This window comes from Heterocephalus glaber, unplaced genomic scaffold, assembly GCF_053883595.1.
Source record: "Heterocephalus glaber isolate CG9 unplaced genomic scaffold, H.glaber_assembly_v1.0 deba00001463, whole genome shotgun sequence".
Lineage (NCBI taxonomy): Eukaryota > Metazoa > Chordata > Mammalia > Rodentia > Bathyergidae > Heterocephalus > Heterocephalus glaber.
The window spans coordinates 12,186,076-12,198,712 of record NW_028258310.1 but is presented as its reverse complement, the minus strand read 5'-3'; the positions used below and the strand labels follow the sequence as shown (position 1 = coordinate 12,198,712).

The window sequence follows — 12,637 nt, the reverse complement described above, 5'->3', positions numbered from 1 at the left end:
CGTTCTGCCTTCATGAATATTTGTTTGCTTTGAGTTAAGCTGCATAGAGAAATCCAAGCAAATGATATGGAGACTGCTAGGAGAAAGAAAATGCAGAACTAGATTCAATGTAGCATTCCTGTTAATAGCAGGAAAAAGAAACAAAGCACAAGAAAAGAATATTTCCTCTCATCCTTCAGTTTGAAGCTTGGGGAGAGCAAGTGTTCTTAACTAAGAATTCAAATCCTCACAAAAATAATCTTTTCAAATACATTAAAAATAAAACAGACAGAATATTCTATGTAAGGATATTTCATTTGTCTTGTTCTTTCCTTTTTCTTTGAAACTTTGGTATGCCCTAAAGGGTTCCTTTGAAAATAAACTTCTTATACCTTTATGGAAGGAAGTAATTTTGTCACTTGGAGCAAGGTGTTTAAAGTCTGCAGAAAATAGGCTCCTATTCTCTCACAGAGAATGGCACAGGGATACTACAATATCTTTTTTGATGAATGCATTTTGGAGATGGCTCCCAGGCCCTGGATTATAAAATTGGGAGGAACTTACTGAAGGTATTTACAACTCTAAGATGAGAGTGGAATAGTGGTTACCAGAGGCTGAATGGATGGACGGGGGTGAGGGAGGAAATGGGAGAGGTTGATGAACAGGTGCTAAATCATAGTTAAATATGAACAAGAAGTTCTGGTGTGCTATTGCACAGTTGGGTAACTGCAGATAATGATAATGTACTGTTTATTTCAAAAATCTAGAAGAAAAGGTTCTGAATACATTCACAGTAAGGAAATAAATGTTTGTGATCTTTAATCTTATTTAACCATTGCATAATGTATACATGTATTGATATATCACATGAAGCCCCATAAACATGTACACTTATGATTTTATGTCAGTTAAAATGTTAAGACATTAACTGAAAGGAAAAAAGTCAGTTATACATTCTAAAGTAAGTCCTCTACATAAAGGGAGGTCAATAAGAGGCCAGACTAAAGTTTCATCCAGCAAAAGAGATTAAGGTCATCTTCGTCAGTCCAAGCAGGTTAGACCACAAATTCTGTTATCCAAACCAATGGCCAATACCAGAGGAGGAGAACACGTAAGTCTGGATCAGGCTATCATGGGGCTTTCATAAACTCCCTGAAAAGATATAGAATTTGTCTCATACCCTAGGTTGGATGGGCCATTGATGTGGTGTTATTGTAGATAGGTAAGTTAATAAGTTATCTTGTAGGCAGTTAGGGCCAGCCCTGGAGGAGTCAATGTGAAAGGTGATGGAGACACATTCACTGAAGGTCAACATTATTAAAAAGAAAAAAAGAAAGAAAGGAAGGAGGGAAGGAAGGAAGGAAGGGAAAGAAAGAAAGAAAGAAAGAAAGAAAGAAAGAAAGAAAGAAAGAAAGAAAGAGTACTACACTTACTTCCCCTAGAGATAAATAGCAGTGATTGATATTCTAAGTAGGCATAAATCTCCCTAGCCCATTTCCTTTCCAACTTGTTTTCCCACTTGATCCCCATTTAATCAGTATTACCTGGGTAACTGTACTTGTAATCTTATTGGTTGATCATAGTTTTGTTCCACCTTATGCTCACCTTGTGATTTCCCATTAGATCTTATTAGTTAACTAGAGTTTTGTCCCACTTTGTACCTGCCCCACCTCGTGGCTTTGCTCCATAAAAAACCCCTGGGAAACATGGTCCTGGGGAACCCAGTTTCTGATCCCTCTTCTGTCTCTCTTAGACAGAAGCTATCTTTCTCTCAATAAATTTTTTCTACTCCTAACCTCTGTTGTTCCTAGAATTCATTGATTGATTTTAGAGAAAACAAGCTTGTGTTTTGGATATATACCAGGTTGCGAATTATAATATTGCCCTTGTTTGGATTATTTTTTCTTATTTGGATTACTTGGTACCTTATATCATTTTTGGATTGTCAGTGGTATTGCTATAAAGGAAAAAAACAGTTGTTGGCATCTAAACAAAAGCAGTGCAGTATTGTGGTGGAAACACAATTGGACCATAGAGGGGGCTGAACCATAAAAGTTGGATAGATTGAGCAGGGGAATTGAGACTTTCTGTAGGAGGTCATGGGGTCTTGGATCATCTAAAAGGTGATAATCTGCATTATAAATAGTGAGAAGGGTTTGTTTTAAATATGTTGGTTAGAGGTAACATTGGAAAATAGGCATTGAATTACTTCATAACCAAGAACTGGAGCCTGGCATTCAGTGAGAAATCCTTGTTGAGAAGCTTTTGGAATATGGTAGCTGATGACGGAGTCACAGACTAAGGATTCCCTGAGGTAGATGTGAACCTTTTATCTTCATTGTTTTCCTCTCCCAGTATTAGTTCAACTGGAATTTGCACAAGTTTGAAAAAGTTAAAGATATTTTAACCTTACTTCTTTCATACAGCATTTACTATTTTTCCTCTGAATAATACTACATTTTAGGATTGAATATTGTTTATAACCCTCTATGTTGCTGCATTTTTGTATTCATTAATAAAGCCATACTAGTAATATACAATCTTCTTTATTTTAGAATAGTTTACTTCACTTTTACATAGTTAATACATTGGATTTGTGGAATTTTGTTGTTTGATTTCTCAATGATGATATGGATGAGAAACACAAAGGCCATCATTAATATCTAAATATTACAAGATTCAGAAACAGAGTTTTACAAAATACTTCCTCAACTCTGCATTCCATGAGTAGTTATTTGTGTGATGATTTTCCCCTATTGTGGTATAAGCTCCCTCAGGGTAAGGATTAGGCCAGTGTTTTTCACAGTAGAATCTCCAGTGCCCTTTACAAAATCCCTGACTTAAACATGCCCTATGGGAATCACCTGACCAGTGATGTTCTGCTCATTAAATCTGCAACAAAATGAAATAGAAAAAAAATTAAATTATTTATTCTCAGGTGGAAAGTAATTTTACATTTATTATTTTTAATGTGATGAAATGGGTCTGTGACTCTCACCCTACAACATCCACATCCATAGCAGTGGCTAAGAAGTCCCAAAACAAAATAGCATCTCCTGGTGGCTCCTCTGACCCAGGCTGTTTAAATGTTAGTTCAGTTAAACCTCCAAAGAGCACCTTATAGAAGGTGTAATTACCACAGAGTGCAGGTGAAAATCTTTCATAGTTCACAGGGGAGAAATTTATTCACAAGTTGACAAAATAGCGTAACTAGGTCTTCTATTTCTGCTGCCACAATCCTTTCTCGGCAGTGGGGTGTCTGCTCCTTACTGCACTGGAGAATAAATAATTTACTCAAGAATATGGTGGATGTTTTCAAAATATCCCAGTTTTGATACAAGTGTAGAGCCCATAAATTAGAAAAAAGTACTATCTCTTCTATTTTAGGTGACCGAGTTCCTTTTGGGAAATCTTCTGTAGATTTATTTATAGGCACTTATTAAAATGAGATAATAAGAGATATATTAACTGAGGTTAAAAATATCTGTTAATTCCAGTACTTTAAATAATAATGAAAAGTTGGGATCACACCAATCAACAATTGAATTATATTAATATTATTAGAATTCATATATGAAAGAACATGACATCATGCTTGTTTTATATGGCTACATATGAGACCAAGACAATGAAATAACATATTTATAAATGAAAAAAAGACTATATTACAAAAATTTGATTGAATATCAGAATAAAAACATGTACATATGTCTCTATGTGTGTATGTATATAATTTTTTAAACTGGAAAATATATTTTAATGTATGCTTAACACATCTTTTATTTGTGAGACTTCATGTTTGCCTTGGTAACTATTTTTTGTTTGTTTGTTTTTGCTGGGACAAAATACCCAATACCTGCAACTTACAGGAAGAGAAATTTGTTTTGGCTCTCGGTTTCAGTCCACAGCACGATAGCTTTAAGGGAGACACAAGAAGGCAGAGTGTTACGGCAGAGAAGACTGTGTTCAACCCATGGCAGCCTTGAAGCAGAGAAAAGAGGAGCCAGAGACAAGAACACAGCCCTCCAGGTCATGACTCCAGCAACCCACCTCCACCTAGGCCCAACCTTGTAGCGAACTGCACATTCAGCTACTGAACTCATTAGTGCATGAATCCACTGATCAGTAAAGAAACTCCACAACCCAATCACCTTCCCAAAGCACCACCTTTGAGCTCATGAGACTTTTAGGGAGATATTCTAGATCTAAACCATAACAATGTCATATTTCTATTTTTATAGTTTTGTTTTTCAAACTTCTAAGTGAATATATATTTCCTTTGTAAAAGGAAAGTTGGTCTTTTTAGAAAGGAAACTAGAGGCAAGAAGTTTGGCCACCAGGAGAAATGAAGCTGTGAGCACACATCCTCCCTGTTAAAACAGCAAGGGTTGTGGATTGCTACAGGGACAAAGCCACAACTGCTGCACGTGGCTTCCACAGACTTCATACATCATTGAAGACTTGTGTGCCAGCCTTCTGCTCCTTAGGTGTTTCTACGTTTTTTATTTTATCCAAAAGCACTAGTTATTCCTGTGGAGTATGCTATGATTTCTCTGATATGCTCTTTGCTACTATAGTTTTCTCACACTATTGCTTCTCTTGGATTGAGGACCAAGGACTTCCCTTTCCCATGATCACTTCTCACTAAAGTCTTCTTCAACACCCCCTGCTGAGGGTTGATCTTGACTCAATCTGAAGGCTAGACCCCCAAGGGCCTCCTTGACCAGCACACAATGCCTCAGTGCCTTCCCTCTCCTACGAAGCTACTCAGATTTCTCCAGAGACCCTAACAAGTGCACCTTAAAGGAGTAGCACCAGCACAAAACAGCATATTACATGCCTCTGGCTTTCCTCCGTATTCCAAGGTGGGTCAAGTGCAGCATGGGGCACGGGGAGAGGGCCTTCTGCATTGTACTTTGGACCTCTCCTTTCTCGTGCTGCTTCTCTATTTCTGGAGAACCTAGGGAATATGTAAGGGTGAGATGGAGGGGGGCTTAATAAACCATGGTTTCCAAATTGTTTCAGAATAGGCAGAGCAGGCAAAGTTGTCCAATTGTCCTGAGAGTGAAGCACTCTAGAGACAGGGCAATGTCTCCAAATATGTCCATGATAGCATATCAGCAATGAGTTTATATAACTTACCTACTTATATGTAAGATAAAACCCTAGAGGATGGAGAGCCAGGTCACCGTTCAGGATTAGGAACCCAGAAAGTGTGCTCCTTTTTAAGACATCTAAGATACTTCACATTACAATAATAGAATTATGCACATAGAATAACTTCTGATGTATTTCTACTTTCTGAATATTCACAAGTCTTTCACTGAATTCTATATTTTTAATCTCTCAGTCTTTAAGATGGTTAATCTGGTTTAACTTTCCCTACACACTTATTTTTGAAGAGGGGCAGAATAGGCTTTCTGCATGCAGTGCACAGTAGATATAATAGGCAGACTGAAGATGGCTGTTAATTTCAAAAATAGTTTTAATAATCTGTTTCTGTTTTGTTGATTGTATTAGAGGACAACACTCTGAAATAATACTTAGAGCATCGCTTCAAGGAAACACCAGGAGAAAAAATGGCCAAATCTTTCCTGGTACTCTGCTCACTTTTGGTCTTCATCATGATTCATTCTGCCTCACCTTTCGGTGAGTAATGTGGCTGCTCCTGGCAGGCATGTAAGGTTGATTGGTGGGATTTGAAAATGCTTTTAAAAAACTTTTTAAAATTATTAAATGGCCTATATAGTATCCAATATATGCATATACACATATGTGATCTATATAATAAAGAGGTACAGAATGTGTTCAAAAAGACAAAAAGACTCTAGGCCAATGGGAAGACACCTTCTTTTTCCCATCTATTCCATGCAGATATGAGAGGGGCTTAGGTGATTCAGTGAAATAGTATATGAAAGAGAAAAGCAATATGCACATAACAGAGCAGAAATTAAAACTATTTTATTCTGCCAAAACATTAAATTGTAATCTCAAATACAGGTTGGTTAGTGTTAATCAAAACAAATATTTGGTACCCTAGGCTGGAAATCTGTATGAGAGTGTTTTGCATTGATATAATACCTTCTGATCATTCACAGTAGAAGCATTGTGTGTGTGTGTGTGTGTGAGTGTGCATGTTTTGAGACAGGGTCTCACTGTGTAGCCCAGAGTGGTTTCAAACTCACATTGATCCTCTTGCCTCAGCCTTCTGAATGCTGAGATTACAGGCATAGCCCACCCTGCCAGTCTCCACAATTAAGAAAAAAATAAATGAATACATGTATAAATGAAACAATGCTCTCAAATATTGCAAGACTCCTTGATAATAAATTAGAACTATTTTATTCTGCCAAAACATTAAATTGTAATTCTCCAGGGATTAGATTCTGTAACCATTTTTATGTATTCTGTAGTTTCAGGCCGTCGAGAATGGTGGCCACCACATGGAACTATTAAGGTGCTCTTCCACTAGATTTCCCAGGAGTAAACTTCTCATCTGTGTTTGTTTATTTCTGATTGTTATTTTGGAACACGACTTCAGCGAGAACATCCATGACACTTCAAGACCTAGTCACAGGAGGTTGCCGGGTACACTGTTAGTTTGGGAGCCCAAAGCAGAGTGATCCAGACTGGGAACGAAGTTTCAGGCTGTCCAGAATGGTGGCCACCACGTGGAACTATTAAGGTACTTTTCCACTAGATTTCCCAGGGCTAAACTTCTCATCTGTGTTTGTTTTATTTCTGATTGTTATTTTGGAACATGACTTCAGCGAGAACATCCACGACACTTCAAGACCTAGTCACACGAGGTTGCCAGGTACACTGTTAGTTTGGGAGCCCAAAGTAGAGTGATTCAGACTGGGAATGAAGCCAAAATTCAGTCACATGTACACCAGAGAACCCCCACAGGATCTGAAAAATGTTTATGAGTCTGACAATTGCCAGGGCCATGACAGATTTTCAGATGCTGTAGATTCCGGTGTTACCATGGTTCCTGACTCAAACAGCTTACCATTTGGTGCAGGGAATGCTTCTGAATGTCCTGAAATCTACAGAAAGTGGTACATTATGAACGGGAAAAATAGCATCTGGGATACAGATGGAGGATATGTAAAGGAATAGAAATTTTCTATTTGAGGCCTGTACCGTGAATAGCACTTTGGCCTAGAAAGTGCAATGAGGTTCTGCTGAAAGACAGGTCCTGGAAAGTCCTCAATGAATATAATTTCAGTTTTCCTTTTTAAAAGGTCAATCATGAGTTGACTGATAAGAAATACATTTTGAGGGAAGCTTGGTCCTAGTGCACTGATCCTAGTGCAGAGCCTATCAGAGGTTACAGTTCCAGCAACACATTAAATAGAATTTGTTCAGGATTCATACTCTGAGCTCATAAAGTTCAGATCTAGAATTTTCCTCTCCAGAAGGCTGCCTTCAGAAGTACCTCCCTAATTATACTTATCTTTTCTTATTTTCTTTTTTCTTTCTTTTCTCTGCATGCACATGTGTGCATGTGTGTGTGCAAGCATGTGTGTGTGTGCATGCATGTGTGCATGTGTTTTACTAGTAATGGAACCCAGAGGATTCTCAGTGTGCTACATTCTTTCTCTCTGTCTTTTTTTTTTTTTCTTTTTGAGACAGTCTTGCTAAGTCACTGAACTGCCCAGTCTGGACTTCCTCTGCCTCCCAGAGTGCTGGTTTTTTCCTTTAAAAAATATTTATTAACTTTCTAAATTGATCCCTGATTACAATTGAGCCCTTTTTAATTGAGCCCTGTCTGAGCATGGTTGTAATTGCACATTGTATTACTCTCGATTTTAGATCAAATGTCCTTATAAGAGAGTAAATTTGAGTTGACTCCGTGGAACAATGGACCTGTGTCGTGGCCTAAAACAACCTATCTGTGGCACCAGTTCTGTGACCTATGACAATCCCTGAAGCTTATACATTGAGAGCTTGTGAGTATTATTTGGGGAAAAGAAAAGAACTATGGCTAAGATTGTCCATAGCAATTAGTATCTACCTCTCCTATCAAGTACATACCCTTGAAATCAGCAATTTGATCAAGTTTTCCCAAATAGTAATCAGGTTCCTCTTAGAAGAGCACGTTAACAGAAAGTCTACTGGAGAAGAAAATGGACTCTACTGAATTTTGTCCCTCAGATTCTTTCTTTCCCTGAGCTCTCAGATTCCTTCATGCTTGTTGATAGATTTCTATGTGACATTCTTAAATACCCCTTCAAGCCCTCAAATTATTTGATTTCAAGACAAATTACAGCTTGCCTTCTCTTAGATATTTTCAATTCCCTATATATCTGAAACTCTGAAGTAGATTGAGATAACTGCAAAGTTTGTGTTCTTTATTTAGGATTCAGAACTTAAATTTTTAGCTTCATATGACATGAAATCTGAGCTTAGACACTGAAATCTCAAGTCACAATGATTTCAGTTTTGATCCCTCTATGAGCCAGTGCATTCTGCAAGGAAAAGAAAAGAAAACTTTCATTATGACATCAAACTGAAGCTGAGGACTGATATAGCACTTACATATCAAAAGCTCAGAATCATTTATACAACTTATTTTCAAAAACACCATAGCATATATCGTGATGTCTTAGAATCATGAAAAGATGACTGAGTAGGAGAATTAAAAACCTCCCTTCTGCCTTTAGTCAATTCTTTACTTTATAATCTGGATCTTAGTTTGCTCAAATATAAAATAAGGGAGGTAAATAAAAGTATTTTGTAGCTCATGACATAACAAATCATTTATTATGGCCTTTCCTTTAGGAAATCCCTTGGAAGAATTAAGTTTCGTCATGATGGCAGTTGCTAGCTGAGTGGATTTGGATGTGGAAGATGACTTCTTTTTCTTGCCATCACAACAATTCTCCTCTTACACATTGTCCCTCCTCCATCCCTTCTTGCATGTATCTTGGTGACAGACAGCTGCCATTATTTATCTCAAAGTAAATAGCACAAGGTTCCTTTTCAGACTGCTCCTCTCATTGACTCACTGACTTCTACACTTTCCCAAATAAAATGAACTTTTCTGGGCTAGCTATGTAGTTTAGTGGCATGGCATGCTGGAGGTGCTGGGCTTAATCTCCACCATTACAAATAAATAAATAAATGAATCAATAAAATAAATAAATAAACTTTTCTGAAAGTTTGATTTGACTTGTGTCTAAATTCTGTGTATCAAATCTCAGAAGTAGAACAAATCGCACATTTGAGCTGTTAATCAAAAACAAATGTGATTAATCACCTTTCTAATACTGTGAACAGTGAAGTAATCTACGTCAAGCCTCCAGTCGTGTTTACCATAGAGCATGACCAAAATTCCTTCTATACTTCTCGACTTTAAAAAGCTGTTGCCGAGTTTCTACAGTGTCCACATTGAACATCTTTGCATTTAGGTTCAGCCTCAAGGCAGAGCCACTTAGATCTGTCCAGCTCAGCTCAGCTGGCACTGCATCTTGACTGGCCCCTCTTTTCTGCATAAAAGGAAGCCCATATTGTTGCTATGTATGAACATTCTATTGGTCATTTTTCTTAAATTCTCTAAGCATATATTTTAATCCTTAGCATATAGAGTTTTTTTCTCAATTCTACATCCTCTGGGCACACAATTGTGTGCCCACACATACACTCTCTTAATGTAGAGAGCAAACCAATATGCATTAATACTCTCTCTTCCACTCAGTAGCTTGCTTCCTTCTGGATGTTTGGGATACCTCAAACACTCTGCTTCTCGGTAGTCTTGGAAAGTTGTGGTTAGCCTTGGTGGACACATGTTGAATCCCTGGTTCCAGTGAGAAGGAAATCACCTTTCGTTACCTGTGATCTAGCATATTTACAATATGAAGAATAAACAGCTCTGGGGAAAAAGAGATATTCCTTGGCTTTATAGCATGCCAACTTCCATTACTGAAAGTCCCTATCTGTGTGGGAACAGGAGAACTCCAGATGCTTCCAATGCTATTGTTCTCATTTCATTTTTGTAAGTCCTTTTTCATACAACAATCAATCACATCTTAATGTCATCCAGTAGGTTTTTCTTCTCAAACAATCATGACCACCAGCCTCGCATGTGATTTTGCTGTTATCTCTAGTGCCCTCTAGCTCTTTCTTGACTTTGGGTAGTTTCCTTACACACATATCAACCAGCACCAATCAGTAATTGGCTTGGAACTCTATGCAGCCCTTCTGGGCTGTGGGCCTGTAAGCTCTGGTCACTTTGGGCTCTCTTTCCTTCTCAAATCTGTATCCTCAGCTCAAGGGTGCTCCACCTGGGCTCTTCTTTTCTGCTTCTAGAATTTCTCAGAATACAGTAACCAAGGCCAACCACAGAGTTAACATTTATTTTTCCATCTCTTGGAAATCAGTGTATTTTAATGTTTACAACTTTTGTGTTATTGTTTCATATATTTTGTCTGATATTTTATTGTTTTAGGTAGAAAAAAACATGTGATTTCTCTTACACCACACTGTCTGAAAGGAGTAATTTTACTCTGCTATTTTACTTACAGTGGACCCTTGACTTACGAATTCAATTTGTTCTTGAGAGCTGGTTGTAACTCAAGTTGGTCAGTTGAAGGCTGAAGCTGCTCTACACAGCCTTCAAAGTCTCTCTCCTCTATACAGGCAGATCTCAGTGACCTTAGAGAGACATTGGCCCAGGATTTCTCAGTTAACCCCACACAGGAAAGGATGTTGCAATGTTCCTTCCAGAACTCTTTCAGGGTTAAATCTGTATCTGAGACCATCTTGAAGCACAAGCAGCTGGATTGTAACTCAAGACTTTGTTCGCAAGTTAAAACTAAAATTTTGGTTGTAACCCAAGTTGTCTGTAACAGGAAAATTTAATGTATATTTTTCCCCTCTTATTCCTTCTTACAGCTACAATATAATACAATGTTACTGCTCTTTTTGTAAGAATTCAAAAGGATAAGACTAAACTTTGTAGTAACAGAAATCTTTTTAGTGGATAATAAGGCATTCATTTAAATATGCCACACACAACAAAAAGTGGCTTTGATATTTGCTTTTTGATTACAGACATTTTTGAGGAGGTAAAGGTCAGCATGTATGTAAATGCAAGACTGTCTTCTAGTGCAATTGCTGATTATAATTTTCACACTTACCACTGTCAACATAGAAGTTCTCCCTTAATAGTCCTAACTCTGATACCACTGCCCTCCTCCCCCCCTTCCCCCCCTCTCTCTATCAGTACCCAGTATCTTATTTGACGCTAAGAAGATAGTAGCTTCTATTTTTAGTTTGATATCCTTGGTTAATCCCCCTTTCTAAAAATCTTCTAGCTATTGATCAGTTCCAGGTTTTGCGTCTTCATCTCAATCATCCCGTACCTTCTTCTTGACAATCAAATTCACATCTGTAATTACTCTACTGCCTACATAACACTCGTATCTAGATTGTAAGACCTTTGCCATTTTCTTAGCATCAGAAAAAGGAAATTCTAATTTCATTGGCTTATGAAATCTTTAGTCACTATAAATTGAATATAAGTCCTGGTTTTCCTTTTTTCCCAAATGTATTTTGATGTAATAAATGTTAATGGCATTACTCCCTAAGCCTTATTTCATTGAAACTCAAATTCAATATATAATTTCTATACATTTCTTCAATCATATTAAGTGTTAATCAAACCTACAGATATTTATTTAATCCAAGTTATGTTTTCATAGGTTATTTTGGTATGACCTTAACTGTCACTTCCGCTTCCATAATTCTTTGTCTATTCTATAATCATTTAGATATTATCTGTTAAATTACTATCTTTTTTGAGTGATAACACAAACTACCATTTTAGGGTAATTTAGAAGACACTTTATTTGATCTACTACTTACACTCTAAAGACGAACTTCAACCATCATTAACTTATAAGAAACCCTAATTTGTCCATGAGGTGGCAGTAAAGGATTGTCATTTATACCAACTTTGAAACGATTTCAGCCAACTTGCTACTTATGAACACAGTAGTTTTGGGCAGGCTGCTGACAGGAAGAGCTACAGATTTCCTATCACTTAGCAGGAAGATATCCTTCTTTCCAGGAAGGTAAAGACTCTGCAGATACTCCAGGTTAGCTCTGATTCATGTCTCACATTTGGTAGGAGATGTGGGGAAAGTCTCTAATTAATTGAATATTTCTAATTAATGGAATGCTTCTAACTAAACACTATTTTCTGTGGAGCTCATCTTTATTTTCTAATTAGGTCCTTTTTACCACCAAAAATAAGCTAATCCAAAGATGGAGACTTCGGGATCTATTTTCCAAACAAAAATTAAGAATGACCTGGGTATGGGCCTATGTAAGCCAAAAAGGTTTATTATTGCTAGAAATAACAACCAAACCAAACAAATTTCTATTATGCTTAATTTTAAAGATTTTATTTTTAAATTTCAATTACTATTATTCTTGACAAGTTATAAATATATGTACTCATGAGGTACAATGTGATACTCCGACACATGTATACATTGTGGAATGAACAAATCAAGCTAATTACCATATTCAACACTACTTATTTTTGGTGTAAAATATTTGAAATACACGTACTTGTTTTTTATTTTAGTTTAGTAGCTCATGTATGCAGTACGTGTTTATATTCCTTGTGTGGAGTTGGTACAGGTAC

At 37.1% G+C, this 12,637-nt stretch overlaps 1 protein-coding gene across 1 annotated transcript; it reads left to right on the top strand.

Moving 5' to 3' along the window:
• Nucleotides 1-3,625: 3,625 nt before the first annotated feature.
• On the top strand, nt 3,626-9,148 carry Spink14 (serine peptidase inhibitor Kazal type 14 (putative)). Its single transcript, XM_087180499.1, is given in 3 exon segments — nt 3,626-5,633; nt 7,798-7,934; nt 8,767-9,148. Coding segments are annotated over 3 exon segments (258 nt in total). The 5' UTR covers nt 3,626-5,558; the 3' UTR covers nt 8,813-9,148.
• The last annotated feature ends 3,489 nt before the right edge of the window (nt 9,149-12,637 follow it).